This window comes from Eurosta solidaginis, chromosome 3 (assembly GCF_040869045.1).
Source record: "Eurosta solidaginis isolate ZX-2024a chromosome 3, ASM4086904v1, whole genome shotgun sequence".
Lineage (NCBI taxonomy): Eukaryota > Metazoa > Arthropoda > Insecta > Diptera > Tephritidae > Eurosta > Eurosta solidaginis.
In genome coordinates this window covers 207470571-207491173 of record NC_090321.1, presented here as the reverse complement: position 1 = coordinate 207491173, position 20603 = coordinate 207470571, and the positions used below count along the sequence as shown (strand labels likewise).

At 35.7% G+C, this 20603-nt stretch overlaps 1 protein-coding gene across 2 annotated transcripts in view; it reads right to left on the bottom strand.

The window, feature by feature from the left end:
• LOC137246929 (uncharacterized) overlaps positions 1 to 20294 on the bottom strand; it is a 66690-nt gene extending 46396 nt beyond the window's left edge. For both annotated transcript variants that reach the window (XR_010951741.1, XM_067777970.1), the window contains exon 1: positions 19842 to 20294. Coding sequence is in view for 1 of the 2 variants with exons in the window: in XM_067777970.1 (XP_067634071.1) it covers positions 19842 to 19862 (21 nt within the window). In the remaining variant the exon portion in view is untranslated. The remainder of the gene's footprint in view (positions 1 to 19841) is intronic.
• Between the last annotated feature and the right edge of the window lie 309 nt (positions 20295 to 20603).

Below are 20603 nucleotides of genomic sequence, written 5' to 3'. Positions count from 1 at the left end.
ACCAAGTTTCATTAAGATACCTCAAAATTTACTCAAGTTATCGAGTTTACGGACGGACGGACGGACGGACATGGCTAAAAGAATTTCTTTTATCGACCATATCATTTTGATATATAGAAGTCTATATCTATCTCGATTAGTTTATGCCGTTACGGGGTACCGTTATGCGAACAAAATTAATATATTCTGTAAACTCTGCTCAGCTGAGTATAATTATCAGACTCCCCGAGGAAGACGTCAGAGCGTCGAAGCGCGAAGTAGGAAAAAAGGAAAATTGAACTCTGTCTTCTCATTTTTCGGTTGTAAAGCGCCATCAAAGCAAACCGTAAGGTGTAAATTTGACATAATAAAAAAAACAATAATTGACTAAGTAACTTTCACAATGCCAGCGAACTTAAGACCAATATAAAATTTATGTTATTAACATAATATGACAATTTGTGAATTCAACTATAGAGGGTATTCATAGAGTATCATAAAACCTTTTACTTAGTAACAAAATACATTTTATAACAGTAATCATTCTATTGTGTATGGTGACAATATGATGAGTTATGATTCGTTGTGAGTTCCCCAATTACGCTTCGTCACATTGGCTATAGGCTAAAGTGGTTGCTTCACAGCAAAGCAGAGGCACACACACATACCCCAGCTGGCTGATATAGATATTACTGGACTTTGCAATATCTAAGAAATGCCACCAATTTGTCCGTTTCATGTAATGTAGAATATTTTTGATGTCAGCATAGCGAATCACTGCAAAACAATCGCACATTATAGGAGCTTTAAAGGAGGGTGAAATATCTAGATATCACTACCAACACTTCAATCTTGGGCCGGGTTTGACGTTATATCCTACATTTTACACATGGCTCCGTAAGATGCATAGATACCAGTTAAAGCCTTCCTGGCAATGTCCTCGTCATGTTTGTTCCAATGTCATTTTTGTATTTTGTAGTGCTGGTAATATAATCATTTTAGTCATCGCAGCATTCAGGTTCGTTGTAAGTGGTTGCACCCATTTGATGAAGCAAACCACTGCCAGAAGAAGAAGAAGGACTGATGCCGTCTGCAGTAGGTCTCAAAATCAATGATTTTCGGTTGCTGTTAGAGGTATGTCGTCAGCGAAGGCGATAGTTTGCATCCAGTCCTTTTGCATCAGCAGTAAGGTATTCATCCTTCGGTTATGCGTACCGTATACTGTAGGAGACCTGCCGACTTGATAAAATAGCTCTTCCCGCAAAAAGTTCATCCAGGTATTTCACTATCTTGGGATCCAATCTCCTTATATCGAGAAGGATGTCTAGATTAAGATCTATTAAGAGAATCTCTTTCTCTATCCCGATGGCTATAGCGTGGAGAGCTGTCTCGACGGACTTGCCCTTGGACTAGATAGCTCTTATCAGGGGGTGGGGGGGGGGGGGGGGGGGTTGAGAGTTTTATATAGTAGAAAAAGTTTTTCCACAGTCGCTTTGGTCCTTATTGATAGTTTTCATGAAAATTTTTATGGTATACTATTAAGACTTGCCTACGAGTTCCACCATAGTATTTACACCTTTTTCCTTGGCCGATAAACAGGACAAGATATGCTAGATGTAAAGTTACAAGGCTCCGGCAACACATCTACTGCCTCGCCAACTTCGTTTTCCAAGTCAGCATAAGTGAGCTTATCTTATTAACTAAAGAAGAATGTGTGTGTGCGTGCTGAGGAACCAAAGTTCTCAAACCGATCTTGACAAAATTTCTAGAAGTGGGCTCTTGTGTTTGCTCAGTTTTTTCTGGTTATAAAGACCTATGGAAAAGTGCGGGATGCTTGAGTAAAAATAGTAGGCGGCGCACAGTGCAACGAAATTGAAAATTAGGAACGTAGAACTTTAAATGTACATTTTCGTATTCTGTGATCTTTTTCCATAATTTATTGTTATATAACTTTTTTTCCTAAAACCTAATTTAAAAAAGTTATGACACTTTTAGTAACCGGGTTTCATATCGACATACCCTAACGAGCATATGTGTACATCTAGGTATTTTTTCCAATTTCCAGCAATTTTGGCTTCACTAAAATAATTTTTAATATTCAGACTGGTTTATTGGTAGACGTGGTAAAGCAAGGGCACGGTACAACGAATGATGGAAATACCGCTAGACGATATTTCGCTGACATTAAAACTACCGTCTCTATAACTGGTGTTAGTGAAAATCTCATTCAAAGATTCTCTACAATATTAGGGGCACTTTCATGTGGGGTTCAACATGTACGCCAGAGAAACCATTCGAGTTTACGTCGAACTATATGAATGGTATTTCATGCCTTCAAGTGTACATACAATTTTAGTACACGGAGCTTCAATAACAGAGCATTTTGGTTCCATTCCTATCGGAAAGTTGTCCGAAGAAGCCGCTGAATCCAGAAATAAAGATTTTAGAGCATATCGTCGAGACGATGCACGAAAAATTAGCCGCAAAGCCACAAATGAGGACATTTTAAATAATTTGTTAGTTACTTCTCCCCATTTATTTCATCGAGGAGATCGAAATTGTATAGTAAGCATGAGGAAATATTCGAAGAAGTGAAAGCTCTACTACTCCTATCGCAAAACCTCGACTATGATACAGAAAACTAAATATTTTAGTTTCTCAATTTTAATTGGGTACGAATATACATACTACATATAAAACGCAACATTTACTTAAAATAATAAAACTTGTTTTTTTTTTTTTAGGTTTTTTTGGTTACATACCTATGTATATGTATATTTGAAGATTTCGTGGACTATTGAACGATCGAAAAATTTTTGTTTTTAATTACTCTTTGGTACTAACGAACAACCTGGAATAGTAAGCATCATAAAAAAACAAGTAAGGAAGGCTAAGTTCGGGTGTAACCGAACATTACATACTCAGTTGAGAGCTATGGAGACAAAATAAGGGAAATCACCATGTAGGAAAATGGACCTAGGGTAACCCTGGAATGTGGTTGTATGACATGTGTATCAAATGGAAGGTATTAAAGAGTATTTTAAGAGAGAGTAGGCCATAGTTCTATTGATGGACGCCATTTAGGGATATCGCCATAAAGGTGGACCAGGGCTGACTCTAGAATTTGTTTGTACGATATGGGTATCAAATGAAAGGTGGTAATGATTATTTTAAAAGGGAATGGGCTTTAGTTCTATAGGTGAACGCCTTTTCGAGAAATCGCCATAAAGGTGGACCAGGGGTGACTCTAGAATGTTTGTACGATATGGGTATCAAACGAAAGGTGTTACTGAGCATTTCAAGAGAGAGTGGGCATTAGGTCTATAGGTGGACGCCTTTTCGAGATATCGCCATTAGGGTGGGCCAGGGGTGACTCTAGAATGTTTGTACGATATGGGTATGAAACGAAAGGTGTTACTGAGCATTTTAAGAGGGAGTGGACATTAGGTCTATAGGTGGACGCCTTTTCGAGATACCGCCATTAGGGTGGGCCAGGGGTGACTCTAGAATGTTTGTACGATATGGGTATCAAACGAAAGGTGTTACTGAGCATTTTAATAGGGAGTGGGCATTAGGTCTATAGGTGGACGCCTTTTCGATATATCGCTATTAGGGTGGGCCAGGTGTGACTCTAGAATGTTTGTACGATATGGGTATCAAACGAAAGGTGTTACTGAGCATTTTAAGAGGGAGTGGGCATTAGGTCTATAGGTGGACGCCTTTTCGAGAAATCGCCATTAGGGTGGGCCAGGGGTGACTCTAGAATGTTTGTACGATATGGGTATCAAACGAAAGGTGTTACTGAGCATTTTAAGAGGGAGTGGGCATTAGGTCTATAGGTGGACGCCTTTTCGAGATATCGCCATTATGGTGGGCCAGAGGTGACTCTAGAATGTGTTTGTACGATATGGGTATCAAATGAAAGGTGGTAATGAGTATTTTAAAAGGGAGTAATCCTTAGTTCAATAGGTGGACGCCTTTTCGAGATATCGCCATAAAGGTGGACCAAGGGTGAATCTAGAATGTTTGTACGATATGGGTATCAAACGAAAGGTGTTACTGAGCATTTCAAGAGAGAGTGGGCATTAGGTCTATAGGTGGACGCCTTTTCGAGATATCGCCATTAGGGTGGGCCAGGGGTGACTCTAGAATGTTTGTACGATATGGGTATGAAACGAAAGGTGTTACTGAGCATTTTAAGAGGGAGTGGACATTAGGTCTATAGGTGGACGCCTTTTCGAGATATCGCCATTAGGGTGGGCCAGGGGTGACTCTAGAATGTTTGTACGATATGGGTATCAAACGAAAGGTGTTTCTGAGCATTTTAAGAGGGAGTGGACATTAGGTCTATAGGTGGACGCCTTTTCGAGATACCGCCATTAGGGTGGGCCAGGGGTGACTCTAGAATGTTTGTACGATATGGGTATCAAACGAAAGGTGTTACTGAGCATTTTAATAGGGAGTGGGCATTAGGTCTATAGGTGGACGCCTTTTCGAGATATCGCTATTAGGGTGGGCCAGGTGTGACTCTAGAATGTTTGTACGATATGGGTATCAAACGAAAGGTGTTACTGAGCATTTTAATAGGGAGTGGGCATTAGGTCTATAGGTGGACGCCTATTCGAGATATCGCCATTAGGGTGGGCCAGGGGTGACTCTAGAATGTGTTTGTACGATATGGATATCCAATTAAAGGTATTAATGAGGGGTTTAAAAGCGAGTGGCCCTTAGATGTATATGTGAAGGCGTTCTCGGAATATCGACCAAAATGTGGACCAGGTGATCCAGAAAATCATCTGTCGGGTACTGCTAATTTATTTATATATGGAATACCACTAACAGTATTCCTGCCAAGATTCCAAGGGCTGTTGATTTCGCCTTGTAGAACTTTTTCATTTTCTTCTACTTAATATGGTAGGTGTCACACCCATTTTACAAAGTTTTTTCCAAAGTTATATTTTGCGTCAATAAACCAATCCAGTTACAATGTTTCATCCCTTTTTTCGTATTTGGTATAGAATTATGGAATTTTTTTATTTTTCGTAATTTTCGATATCGATAAAGTGGGCGTGGTTATGGTCGGATTTCGGCCATTTTTTATATCGAGATAAAGTGAGTTCAGATAAGTACGTGTGCTAAGTTTAGTAAAGATATATCGATTTTTGCTCAAGTTATTGTGTTAACGGCCGAGCGGAAGGACAGACGGTGGACTGTGTATAAAAACTGGGCGTGGCTTCAACCGATTTCGCCCTTTTTCACAGAAAACAGTTATCGTCCTAGGAGCCAAGCCTCTACCAAATTTCACAAGGATTGGTTAATTTTTGTTCGACTTATGGCATTAAAAGCATCCTAGACAAATTAAATGAAAAAGGGCGGAGCCACGCCCATTTTGAAATTTTCTTTTATTTTTGTAATTTGTTGCACCACATCATTACTGGAGTTGAATGTTGGCATAATTTACTTATATGCTGTAAAGATATTAACTCTTCTTTTAAAATTTTAATTTAAAAAAATTTTTTTTTAAAAAGTGGGCGTGGTCGTTCTCCGATTTTGCTAATTTTTATTAATCAGACATAAAGTAATAAGGGTAATGTTCCTGCCAAATTCCATCATGATATCTTTAACGACTGCCAGATTACAGCTTGCAAAACTTCTAAATTACCTTCATTTAAAAGTGGGCGGTGCCAAGCCCAATGGCCAAAATTTTACTAGTTTTCTATTTTGCGTCATAAGCTCAACTCACCTACCAAGTTTCGTCGCTTTATCGGTCTTTTGTAATGAATTATCGCACTTTTTTGATTTTTCGAAATTTTCGATATCGAAAAATTGGGCGTGGTTATTGTCCGATATCGTTCATTTTAAATAGCGATCTGAGATGAGTGCCCAGGAACATATATACCAAATTTCATGAAGATACCTCAAAATTTACTCAAGTTATCGTGTTAACGGGCAGACGGACGGACGGACGGACGACTGTGTATAAAAACTGGGCGTGGCATTAACCGATTTCGCCTATTTTCACAGAAAACAGTTAACGTCGTAAAATCTACTCCCCTACCAAATTTCAAAAGGATCGGTTAATTTTTGTTCGACTTATGGCGTTAAAAGTATCCTAGACAAATTAAATGAAAAAGGGCGGAGCCACGCCCATTTTGAAATTTTCTTTTATTTTTGTATTTTGTTGCACCATATCATTACTGGAGTTGAATGTTGACAGAATTTACTTATATACTGTAAAGATATTAAATTTTTTGTAAAAATTTTACTTTAAAAAAAAATTTTTTTTAAAAGTGGGCGTGGTCCTTCCCCGATTTTGCTAATTTTTATTAAGCGTACATATAGTAATAGTAGTAACGTTCCTGACAAATTTCATCATGATATCTTCTACGACTGCCAAATTACACCTTGCAGAAATTTTAAATTACCTTCTTTTAAAAGTGGGCGGTGCCACGCCCATTGTCCAAAATTTTACTAATTTTCTATTCTGCGTCATAAGTTCAACTCATCTACCAAGTTTCGTCGCTTTATCGGTGTTTTGTAATGAATTATCGCACTTTTTCGGTTTTTCGAAATTTTCGATATCGAAAAAGTGGGTGTGGTTATAGTCCGATATCGTTCATTTTAAATAGCGATCTGAGCTGAGTGCTCAGGAACCTACATACCAAATTTCATCAAGATACCTCAAAATTTACTCAAGTTATCGTGTTAACGGACGGACGGACGGACATGGCTCAATCAAATTTTTTTTCGATCCTGATTATTTTGATATATGGAAGTCTATATCTATCTCGATTCCTTTATATATGTACAACCAACCGTTATCCAATCAAACTTAATATACTCTGTGAGCTCTGCTCAACTGAGTATAACAAAAAAAAATTACGAACAAGCTGGAATAGCTAAATTTTTGATTTGAACCTTTTTTGGATTGTTAAATGTAAATTCAATATAAAAAATTAAATGTATATGAATTAAACAAAAATATTTCGGTTTTTAAATTCTAACCAAAATTCAAAAGTGATTCGCAATACTAAAAAAAAAAAAAACAAAAAAAAAAACGCTAGCCTTTTCGAACCATGAAACCGAGTACCTACATTACATAGTATATAACCCTAACTATATAAATGAACTAATCAAGTTTTGAGGAAATGTAAGGAAAATGAGTTAACGGTAAAAATATGATTTTTTCCATACATAAAATTTTTTTATTTGCTATAACTTTTTTATTTAAGACTTTATGAAAAAATACTCATATATAAAAACGTCATGTAATGAGACTTAAAACCGATCTCCATCAAATTTTTGCGTTATTAACTAATATTTTTTCATTTCCCTAAGTCCACTGAAAGCCAAATCCAGACCGCTGTGCGGCGGTACGCTATTAGGAAAAATTTAAATTCGCTATATCTCCGAAATTTGGAGCAGGTAGATTCCACATATGAGCCCTTGATTTTGAAAGTGGTCTAAGTCATATTTTCCTTGTTTCGAGATAATTAGAGTTTTGCGTTATAAAGGATTGAAAAATATTTTTGCACTATGGAAAATGATTTTTCGACAGTAAAGTAGTGCCAACAAACAAGAATTTATTATGGTTGTGAAATTTATTACCATTTTTAACTGGAAATGTGCTTTTGAAAGGTTGGAAATGACTTAGACCACTTTCAAAATTAACAGAATGACTTTATAAATGACTTATACCAAGGAAACATTTTAATTAGTAATTAACATTTTATTCAAACTCATTTCATTATAACAAAGTAAATTATTTATTATGACATATTTAGGGAAGTGAAGTGTTTGTGAAAAATTGGTGGGATATAGGGTAGTAAATCCATCATATCTTTATGTTTTTCTTTTGTTATTGGTCTAATAGTTGTGTATAATGGAGGCAAATCAATATTTGCATATATTCTAGGTCTTCCTTTTTTAGGTGAGAGGTCTAATATTTTGAATTCGGAATTGTCATCCAAGGAAGTTTTATAAAACAACTTATATGGAGATTTTTTTAGAAATCTGATCCATTGAATTTTAAGCCAAGACACAGCTTCTCCATTGGTGTTTTTCTTTCTATTATTCGTTGAATCTTTAAGTTTTTTTGTCGAAATAAAGTTTCTCTGAGCCATTTGTACCACCAAAAATGGGTTTTTCTTTTTACATACTTCTATTAAACTATAATAATGCTCAGGTATGTATAAATAATTTGATTTTTTAATTTTAGTTTCTATTAAACCAAAATCCCGATCATTTGGCAAAAAAGAATGGCCGGATACCATAAATTTATGATCAACAGTTTCAACATTATTATCAGATGACTGAACAATTTTTAACCAAATTAAAGCTATGTTGATGTTACGATTTTGTCCTGTGCAGGCATCACTGTAAGCTATGACATGCTTTTGAGTGGTAATGTCCTGAATGTGCTTTAAGATGCAAGACGCAACTTCCTGTGATCCCCTTGAAGCGATTGTTTCATCCCATACATACATTTTAGCATTTTCATTGTGGAAATTATGAAACCCTAAATTGTATACATACATGTTGCGCTTATAATAAGCTACCGAGACAGAAAGTTTTGGGTAAGAAAGTGCTTTCTGTAGATCAAATGTGAAACCGTAATATTCACTCGGGTTATCTTTTGCTCTTTGTATGTCTTCTGTCAAACTTTTTCTAGCCTGTTCGGTACTGTTAAGATGGGAATCATGAATTTCCATAAGATGCAACTTCTCGTCTTCGTTACTGGATGCTTCTATTTTTAGTTTTAGTGAATCACACTTTTGGCAAGTGTCCTTGCGAGGAGTATGAAAATTTAAGTTGAACTCCGTATTGAAAATTTTCCTGTAAGTCCACTCCTTCACACGTGGTGTATTATTTTCATCACATTTTTCTACATACAGCTCATACATTTTTCGAATATCTAAGTCAGCACTTAAATACTTTCGACCTGAAGTGTGATGTGATCTCGTGTAATGGCTCTCACATGCTGGAAAATTCAGAATATATTCTCGTACCACTTTAATTTTTTCTTCATCTGTTTTTCGCGATGAACCAGTCATTTTGCCACATAAATCCATTCCAGGGGATTTAGCATTTAAGGCACGGCTTAATCTTCCGTAAGATATTTTAAAAGTATCCAAAAAAAAAAGTTCTACAAACAGAAACTTCTGACATCCGTAAATTTATATGAAACTTATAACTACATTTTCTCATGTATCCTTTGTTATTTCTGGGTCGCCTTTGCTTTATTAATAGTTTTCCAACCAAACCATGCAGAAACAAATTCTGTTTTTCGAAACTTGCTAATTTCCAAAATGTATCAAAATTAGCTTTCCTGTCTTCATATCCAATTGCATTTATACATTGTTTGGAACAAAGGCAATATTTATTTTCGAAAAGTTTGCCACTCACAAGCTTAGACTTTTTTGTTTCATATTCCTCTCCCCTATTTCTCTTAATTTTTCTTAAATTTTGTGCATAATTATGTTGATTTCGGCTCCTCTTTCTTGATTTCATGTTAATTTCTTCCATTTGTAGGGGTTCCGAATTCACTTTTAAAGTATCAGTTGATTCATCTGAAGACGATATTACTCTTATTCGTTTCCATTTCTTGGGAGCATTACTTACATTTCTTCGCAGGATAATGTCTACAATTAACTATGTATAGAACATTTTTACATTTTAAGGATTACTTGATCATACCTGAATCGTTATCTGAAGGCATTACAAAATTACTATTTATTTTCCAAAATTTCTCAACAGACTGACTTAGACCACTTTCAAAATAAACAGTTTCTATATTTTGTTTAACAACCAAAAAATTCTTCAATTTTACGAGTTAATTTTCATGGCATACCGCCAATCTCTTCAGATTATGTTATTTTATTATGGTTAGATAACAAGTAGCTGATAAACTCGATTTTTAAAAATTTTGACTTAGACCACTTTCAAAATCAAGGGCTCATATATGAAAATTTAGGAGGGAAAGGAGATGGAAGTGAAAGCTGGCGTGGGTGTATTAGTGGGCTTAGGGAAGAAAGTTGGATTTTGAGTTGGAATGACGTGGCTTCCAGTGGAAGTGGGAGAAGGAGTAGAAGTGGGAGTAGGATTAGGAGTAGGAATAGGAATAGAAGTATGAGTAGAATTAGGAGTGAAAGTGAAATTGGAACTTTTAGTAGGATTGCTATTATTTAAATGTTTTCAAAAATATTTGACAATTACTCTCTATTTTAGAGCACTCAAAATTATTCAACGTAGCCTGTTACATTCAATGTTTTTTTAATCGCTTAATCAGCATCATTGCTGTCCATCTGCTGTTCATCATTTCCTTGTAGTTCTTCACTTCTTGTTCTTCTTATTTTAATGCACCTTTCCCTTATTTATCTTTTTATTCTTCTGTTTTCTTTTTCTGTTCCATTTCACATTGATGCATTTCAATCGGTTTCTCCCCAACTTTCCTTTTTACTCTTGCTACGCCTTAGTCGCATTTTTTGCCAAGTTTCCAAGCTTTTGCGCATTTCCGGCTCTCTCTCCTGTTATTTATGCTGCAAGTTTATTCGAAAAATATTTGGTATCGACTTTTGTGGAATGCGCCTTATGTAAGTAATTTCTACACTTGTTTGCACTCTGTTGTCATCTTGTGCGCTTGGATCCATTAAGTGTGTCCTTTACAAACATGTCATAAATATTGGAAATAACAGTAAAATCACTTCGTCCCACTCAACTTTTCAATTTTATGAGCACTTAATCTTTGCTTCTTAGGAAAATTTAATTTTCATGCTTTAGTCAAGTAGGTAATGAAATAATTGTCAGTTCAGTTTTGAAAATTGTAGTATTCGCATTTTGTTGTTTGGATGAGAAATAATTTTTTTGTTTGGTAATATTTTAAACTTGTTTACATTGTTAAGTATATTTTATGTGCAGTTGTGTAAATATTTTTTAGATATAAGATTTTAAGTAGGAGCTGGTAATAAAATTTGGTTTATTATGATATTAATATTTCCAACTTCATTGTTTTTGTTGAATGGCTTAGCGCTCAAATATCCACGCAACTTTGAAGAGCACAGCTGAAGCTTTCGTTTTCTTTAATAACTGAAAAATGACTCAGCACAAAAGTTCATTTGTGCTTTAAGTTTTTCCTATTAACATTTCTCTTCTGATTTGGGTCGTGCTCCTTTTAGTTTTTCCTTCAAATTGGCGGGACTGGCCATACTTGTTTATTGCCGATTCCGAACAACATCTTCAAAGCAGATGAATTTTCATTGAGAAACTTTTCATGGCAGAAATACACACGGAGTGCTTGCCAAACACTGCCGAGGGGCGACATCGCTTAAAAAATTTTTTTTCTAAATTAAAAATTTTGTTTCTAAAATTTTAATGTTGATTTGCCCGGGGCGTGAACCCAGGATCTTCGGTGTGGTACGCGGAGGACGCTATCATCACACTACGGTGGCCGTGCCTTAAGTTCACAAACATAATGCCTCTTACTCTGCCTCCTCTCTCTTCCCATTTTCCTTTACACTCCTCTTTCTTTCTCTTTCTTCTTATTTTTCGCTCCATCTATCCCTATCTCTGTATCTTCGTCCGTCTTTATCTCTTGCTCAAAATCATTCTCTTTCTCTTTCCCTCTTTTATTTTCTCTCCAGTTATTTTATTCTTTTCCATTCCAAGTCCCAGTCCCTATCCCGATCGGCCCCTGGTCCATTTATCGAAAAAAAATGTCGTGAATACTAATTTAGGGAAAGGGCAACCTGTACACCAAATTTCAGGCAAATAGTACCGTGAACAGTTTTTTTTCGGATAGATCGGTTCCTGGCCGACTTCCCAGAAAGAAAAGTATCGTCAATACTAATCCAGGCAAAGGGCTACCTGTATGCCAAATTCAAGACAAAGCCAGCAATGAATGAAATTTGTTCGAATAGTTCAGTCCCTGATCCACTTCCCGGAAAAACAAGCATAGCAATCACTAATCTTGGCAAAAGGCTAACTGTATAACAAATTTCAAGCAAATCGAACTGTGAATAGAATTTGTTGCAATAGATCGGTCCCTGGTCCAGGTCCCGGAAAGAATCTTCACAGAAACACTCTGCGGGTTGCTGTGAAACTATACTACAAATTTTATTAAATTGGAGTGGTTTGGGAGTCTGCTGCAAACAAACACACATTCTTATTTATATATATAGATAATAATGATCAAAAATGTTACGTATACGCACCGGTACCCGTCTTTTCGAGTGGTATGGATATGTTTGCGTGTAATTTGGTGTTGGCGTGGTTTTAAATTAAATAACGAGCGCTATTTCTTTAAAGCAAGCTGCCAACACAAATTTTGTAAAAAATGAAAATTATTACAATAAAAGATTTCAAGCCAAACGTTCACTGTTTGAATAACTCGTATTTGCCTTAGCACAAAATTCGTAAATTGGGTAAATATTCTTTTCATTTAAGCCATTTTCGATATTTTTAAAAAGAATATGCCATCCAAAGTTTTATATTTCATTAAATTCTTCAAAGGTTTTGTTTGTTATGTAAGTTTCCTTGTTGCAATATTGAAAATAGTAAACTTGTACGATTTCTAAGTATATAATTCGACTATGTGAAAAAAATTCTTCCATTAGATTTCCCTTAAACTATTTGTAGCGTTCCTTTCGAATTGAACCCGTTTAGTGCAAAACCCAACTATGAATTTAATTAAATAAGCTGTTGCTTAGTTTCAAGTTATTATGCATTATTCGTTTGCTGTAGCGCGGTTTCCCTTAATACAGATATTATGTTAAAGGCAAAATCATCAAGTAAGGAAGTCTAAGTTCGAGTGAAACCGAACATTACATACACAGCTGTACGCTTGAAATGCTGTTGTTGTTTGTTTTGTGTGCTTGATAGTGTTACAAGGCTGCGCAATAATACATATACATATTGTAACAAATTTAGTGAAATTCCGCTTATTTGCAACCTTCTGCTTACGTTCTTATCGATAAACTGTTGAATAAAAAACTTCAATATTCTGTATTACAAAATGGTCTTTATTCGACTACTTTGAAAGTACTTCGCAATTAAACTTCACTTCGCAACTGATAGCGTGCTTAAATCAAACTGCTTCGACATGCTTCAGCTTGTGCTGCTTTTATACTCTTCGGTTTCCTCGTTCACACATTTCTCCTAAGGTCTAATAATTTCGTGAACCTGATGCTTGTTTACCAGCTATACATATGTATATTTGTAATTTGTATCCACATGCGTGTGTATATGTGAGTACTACTTCGCTGATGATGACATGCGTTTGTGAGTATCTCTCTGTTGCTTTGTATGTATGTGCGTACATGATGATTGATTTGTTTATGTACATACTGCTTAGTATCGGCTTAGTGATGGTAGTATCGCTTAGTGATATTAATATTCGTCACAATATGGTTCTATTCTGAACTAATTTTTCTTCGTGTTATGGCTCCTGAAACATAGAAAATTGGTTAATCATAAAAGGGGCGGTGCCACGCCCATTTTTTAAAATTTGAAAATTTTCCTATTTGTTGTTATAAATCCACTTGAGAAATGAAATACAGTTGATATAAAGCTCTCTTTTGCAAAGATACACCTTATTTTATTCGTCCACGACCCTTTTAAAAATCTTTTATATAAAAGTGGGCGTGGTCCTTACCCGATTTCGTTAATTTTTCTTCAAAGCATTGCTTGTAGTAGAGGCAACCTCTCTGCCGCATTTTTTCATGATAGGCTTAACGATTTTTGATTTATGATTAATAATATTTGTAAAATTTATTTTATCACAAGTGGGCGGTGCCACGCCCATTTAAAAATTGTATTTCAAATTTTTATCAAAAGTCCCAATGTCAGTCCACACGTCAAATTTCAACATTCTAGGTATATTATTTACTAACTAATCCGGTGTTTTATATTTTCCAAAATGTTATATATAAGAAGTGGGCGTGGTTATCTTCCGATTTCGCTCATTTGCAATACCAATCTATTCTGGGTCCAGATAAGCTCGTGTACCAAATTTGGTGAAGATATCTCAATATTTACTCAAGTTATCGTGTTAACGGGCAGACGGACGGACGGATATGGCTCAATCAAATTTTTTTTTGATTCTGATGATTTTGATATATGAAAGTCTATATCCATCTCGATTCCGTTATACTTGCACAACCAACCGTTAACCAATCAAAGTTATAATACGCTGTGTACAAGTACTTCTTGATAAAAGTGAGCGGCATATTTTGATGCCCGTTTAGACATTTGAAATCTGATTGAAGAGGCCCCGCCTCCCAACGCCTTAAGAATTCATCTCCGCAAGCAATACGAGGAAGGACTGCGCATGAGAAATTAGGCGTAGATTTGTATGTAGAACAAAAGCACAGAGATGTTGTTGTTGTTGTTGTATTAACGATAAACATACTCGCAGAAGGTTTTGATGAGTGTTATTGATGTTGATGGTCCTTTGCCGGATATTGATCCGGTACGTTCCTGTAACAAAGCAACATTAAGGTACTAGGACCATCACGGGAACGATTAATATGACCAAATTAAACCTTCTAGATCATCGCTCTTACCCATCCAGAATTAACACCGACATAAATAATGTACGTCCTGCTTGTAATATGCCCTCACATGACACCAATCATCTTATCAATTGCAATGTGAAATCAACACCTTTAACACCCTTTTCTCTCTGGTCCACCACTGCTGAAACTGCAAGTTTCCTCGGACTGCCGTTAGAGGATATTGATACAAATATTTGAGTAGTCGCATATATTATATGGGGCTATATGCTACAACAACAACATGAAAGGTTCATCGTCATAGCTATCTCATATAGACAGCAAGAACAATGCAAATTTTTATGATGATTTCCAAACAGTTATTTTTTTAACACTTTTCGAAAATGTCGCTAATATCTGTTCTCCTTACTTTATATATCTCAAACATACGACTATTCAGATATTAAGAATTTTTGAAAAATTTCTTAACCCGATAAGGGGTTTAAAATTTGGGCCTAAACGATCCGATTTTTCTATATAAGGACTGGTACTGAAAGTTCTGCAAAATCAGAACTCCCTATACGTTTTTTTTTTGTTGTTGTGACATAGTACGCTTTGAATAAACTGTTTCTGAATTGGTGTTTCATGACATTTTTTAGAATATATTAGCTTCAGAAGTCAGTCCTTCAACAACGAGAAAAGTGAATACGAACGAAGAGCTATCTAAAAAAAATAAATAAGAAAACCATTTTAAGTTAAACGGTTTTATCGAAAACAATACTTGCATTAATTATAGTAATCCTAAAGGCTAGAAAATAATTAGGTAGATCCTATGTAATATTCATCATACTCATCATCAATCCAGGGCGTTGTTCAGACAATTAAATATAAGCGTTGGCCGCATCAAATTTCTATTGATAGTCTGATCAACGGCCCAGATTGATGAGGAGTGTAATGAATAGTACCTAGGACCTACCTAATTATTTGCTAGCTTTTAGTATTATTATTACTTCATGTAAGTATTGTTTTCAATAAAACCGTTTAACTTAAACATTTTTTTATTATTTTATTTTCAAGTTTTTATACTCAGTTGAGCAGAGCTCACAGAGTATATTAAGTTTGGTTGGATAACGGTTGGTTGTACAGGTATAAAGGAATCGAGATAGATATATACTTCCATATATCAAAATCATCAGGATCGAAAAAAAATTTGATTGAGCCATGTCCGTCCGTCCATCCGTCCATCCGTTAACACGATAACTTGAGTAAATTTTGAGGTATCTTGATGAAATTTGGTATGTAGGTTCCTAAGCACTCATCTCAGATCGCTATTTAAAATGTACGAAATCCGACTATGACCACGCCCACTTTTTCGATATCGAAAATTACGAAAAATGAAAAAATGCCATAATTCTATACCAAATACGAAAAAAGGGATGAAACATGGTAATTGGATTGGTTTATTGACGCGAAATATAACTTTAGAAAAAACTTTGTAAAATGTTTGTGACACCTACCATATTATGTAGAAGAAAATGAAAAAGTTCTGCAGGGCGAAATAAAACACCCTTGAAATCTTGGCAGGTATTACATATATAAATAAATTAGCGGTATTCAACAGATGAGGTTCTGGGTCACCCTGGTCTACATTTTAGTCGATATCTGGAAAACGACTTCACATATACAACTACCACCACTCCCTTTTAAAACTCTCATTAATACCTTTAATTTGATACCCATATCGTACAAACACATTCTAGAGTCACCCCTGGTCCACCTTTATGGCGATATCTCGAAAAGGCGACCACCTATAGATCGAAGGCCCACTCCCTTTTAAAAATATCCACTAACACCTTTCATTTGATACCCATACGGTACAAACAAAGTCTAGAGTCACCCCTGGTCCACCTTTATGGCGATATCTCGAAAAGGCGACCACCTATACAACTACCACCACTCCCTTTTAAAACCCTCATTAATACCTTTAATTTGATACCCATATCGCACAAACACATTCTAGAGTCACCTCTGGTCCACCTTTATGGCGATATTTCGAAACGGCGTCCACCAATAGAACTAAGGCCCACTCGCTTTTAAAATACTCATCAACACCTTTCATTTGATACCCATATTGTACAAACGCATTCTAGAGTCAGCCCTGGTCCACCTTTGTGGCGATATCTCGAAAAGGCGACCACCTATACAACTCCACCACTCCCTTTTAAAACGCTCATTAATTCCTTTAATTTGATAACCATATCGTACAAACAAATTCTAGGGTCACCCCTGGTCTACCTTTATGGCGATATCCCGAAAAGGCGTCCACCTATGGAACTAAGGATCACTCCCTTTTAAAATACTCATTAACACCTTTCTTTTGATACCCATATTGTACAAACAAATTCTAGGGTCACTCCTGGTCCACCTTTATGGAGATATCTCGAAACGGCGTCCACCTATGGAACTAAGCATTACTCCCTTTTAAAATACTCATTAACACCTTTCTTTTGATACCCATATTGTACAAACAAGTTCTAGAGTCAACCCTGATCCACCTTTATGGCGATATCCCTAAATGGCGTCCACCTATACAACTATGGCCCACTCCCTCATAAAATACTCTTTAATGCCTTTCATTTGATAAACCTGTCATACAAACACATTCCAGGGTTTCACTCGGTTCATTTTCCTACATGTTTATTTTCCCTTATGTTGTCACCATAGCTCTCAACTGAATATGTAATGTTCGGTTACACCCGAACTTAACCTTCCTTACTTGTTAGTCTTTATTTAATTGCCTATTATTTCTCATTCTATTTAGCTCATTTAGTAACTCATTATTACAATGACTCTTTCCTGACAATTTGTTACAATGTAATTCCTCAATACATAATCCTTCCAAAGACTTTACTCTACTCGGCGCAACGTACGCTTGTCCCTCCTCGAACTGCAAAGTATTTTGATGTCACTTCTACCGGACTGTATGTAATATTTGGTCCAAATATGAGCCAAATCGGACCACAAATACGATTTTTTAAATATCTCCATAACTGCGCCGCCTAGCGGAGATTTTTTTCATAAGTCTCTTTCTATTTCTGTATGCAATATGTGTTCCAAATATGAGTCAAATCGGACCACAAATACGATTTTTTGAAATACTTCGATGCATGCGCCACCTACCGAATTTTTTTAAATCTTATTATTGCATTGTCACGGGGTTCTGAACCATATTCCCAGTATCAAGCTTGTAGCTTATCGGGAAGTTACTTAAATTTTAATTAAAAATTCGTTCACAACGACCGGCCGGTCGGTCAAGTCAAGCTAAATAAAATCGTTTAAAAATTTGGAGAATATTCCCAATGTTAGTTACAAAAATTTGACGAAACACTAAGGATCATTATACGACATTGCCCGAAGAACGGGTTTGTGCTTAAAAGAAGGTGGCCTAGAGAAGGCAAGCCAAGAAGTGGTCGAAAAAACTCGGCAGACGCAGTTGGAGAATAATATGTTATACCTAATTTGAAAACCCCGATTCATATCAATTAGAAATGTAACCAAAATAGCTAAAACCACACATGTGAAAGTCACACTAATCAAGCACAGAAATGGTATCAAAACGTGAAAAAATTTCTAAAACAAGGTGAAAGAGAGACGGTCAAAACACATTTCGCTTGCAAGTAAGGTCTATGAGACCAAATTGGCAAACAAAAATTTTTTTTTTTGTGTGATTATGGGACGAGGAAAGGTAATTGAAAAAGCCCCTGAAAACTTTGCCGCGTACTTTAATACTTGCAATCTGGAGAGGAGATTGCTAGTTCAAAAAAAGCTGTCCATATTGAAAAGTTTGACAGAAAGGTTCTGATTGGACAGGCTATTTGTGAATGCGGCCACAAATCCATGCCACTCTTTACGATGGGAAATTTACGAGAACGGTGTCTTCAAAAATGTCTTTTACTCTTCTATGTCGTTATAATTATCCAACTTTATATTGGCTGGTCTTGGCTTCAACAAATGGTGCTCGTTTCAACCAAAAGTGGTTTGAAAATAAAAAATATACACTATGTTAGGAAGAACTTGTGTCCACCCAACGTGCTTGAGTTGCGCGGCAAATTGGGCGATAGTGTAGCCTGATAAAAGCAAATGTTTTAAAAATAGAGAAGCCGCCAAAAACCGTTACAGAAGTAGAAAGAATGGGGCGAACAGTGTACCAGTCCTTATCTCGATTCATACGGTTGTTACAGAAACTTTTTGTCATATGTATTAAATTATTATTGAAACCTGAACCTGATTTTAAATTTCAAGTCTCTAGCTCACCAGAAACTTACTTAAAAACCGATCACTTGATTCCAAATCTCGTTTGAATTTTGTTATTATCTCGACTCGTGTCCCACCTATCGGAACTTTTCCCTAATCTTTGGCCTTGTCATGATGGCCTGAGCTATGTGTAATGTTTCAAATTTCTAGATCAATTTTTGTTTTGTTTTTAGGATCGCTGATTATAATTACTAAATTAACTTGAAAAAAAAAACGAAAATGTTACTCTAACATAAAATCTATTTCTGCGTGTTGTTGCAAAATCCATTTGTTGGCACTTATTTATAAACAGACGCTTCTCTCGAAGCGAGATTGCAGTAACTTAACAAAAAAGTTGTACAATCAATGACCGCATCCAACATTATTTCTTCACATGCACACATACAACATTTAATCTTTACATTTTAATGAATTTCATAAGGATGAACATATAAATTTCCGCAAATTTGTAACTAAAATATCGCGCAATCACAACAAAATAAATGATTACCTAATCTAAGCTTATTAAAGTACTTCCGCAGATCATACACTCAATCATTTATTTATAAATAATTTAATATATATTTTTTTGCAGACAATTGGCTTAGGGGCAACAACATTTGCACGTTTTGCACTTTTCTTCGAGACCATGGCCAAATAATGGCTGAAATTATAATTTTGCATGCTCATTGTTTTTCCCAAAGATTTTCTTGTATTTCAATGGTAATTGTTATTTTCATGCACACACACACACACACACACAAAGCCATTTAAACAGACTGCATATGGAAATAAGTACTGGAGAATATCCGCTATGTTGGCAAGTGGTTTTTACTGTTTTTGATTACTTCGATTATTGTGTTGTTGTAAATTTATGAGGTTTGTTGTTGTTATTGCTGTTATGATTTTCTATTGTTTTGCTTTCATTTTTCTTTGTTATTTCTTCACTTTATTTTTGAACGAAATTTATGCTTGTGGCGCTCTGGTTGATTACATTTTGCTGCTGCTTCACAAGTACAACAAGCACAACAACAGCAACAACAACTACATTTGGGTATAAACACTAACAGCAACAAAACTTACACTATTCGATAGCAGCAACATGTTGCAGGCGTAGATACCTTAACGCAAAATGCAAAACAAAAAGCAATAACAACAACTTTAATAAGCGTATAAACGCCGGAACAAATAAAGAAAATTGAAAAGGCGTTGCCGAGCCACTGAACTTTGTTTCGTTTAACTTTTACGTTTTGATTGACTGATTGTTGTGAAAACAAATGTTTGTTTGTTTGTATATATTTATGTTGTTGTAATTGTTGCTTGCAAAACTTATGCCGTTGTGGTTGGTTGATTGTCCGCAGTCGGATTTGTTGCCACTTTTTATTAGCTGATGCAGACAATGATTATGATGGCTTTATCGCAAAGAAAGATTTGATTTTCCGCCAGCAGCGTTTTAACAATGTATGCACCACGAGTATTGCACCACAACAACAAAGTTTCCCAAGTGTTACTTGTAACGCGTCGCAAACGATATTGAAATAAGTTAAGCTGTTGCATGCTGTTTAAATATGGAAATGTTTTGCTATTCCATGGGGAAAAAGAAAAATTGGTTGGCATTTTTTTATTTTTAATAAATTTTTTTTTTTTGCCAACACTCAACAAGTTGTTAGGGTATTCGAGTATGAGTGTGTAGGTGTTTCGTTGTGTGTTTAAAGTAGTTTTCCCAATTTTAAGCGGGGGCTTGATTCGGGTTGTTATTGTTTTGCTGACAAAGGAAATCAGCAATAAGTGGGGCATAAGTCAGTAATAATATGTAATATTTATAAAAAAATAAAACAATTAAGG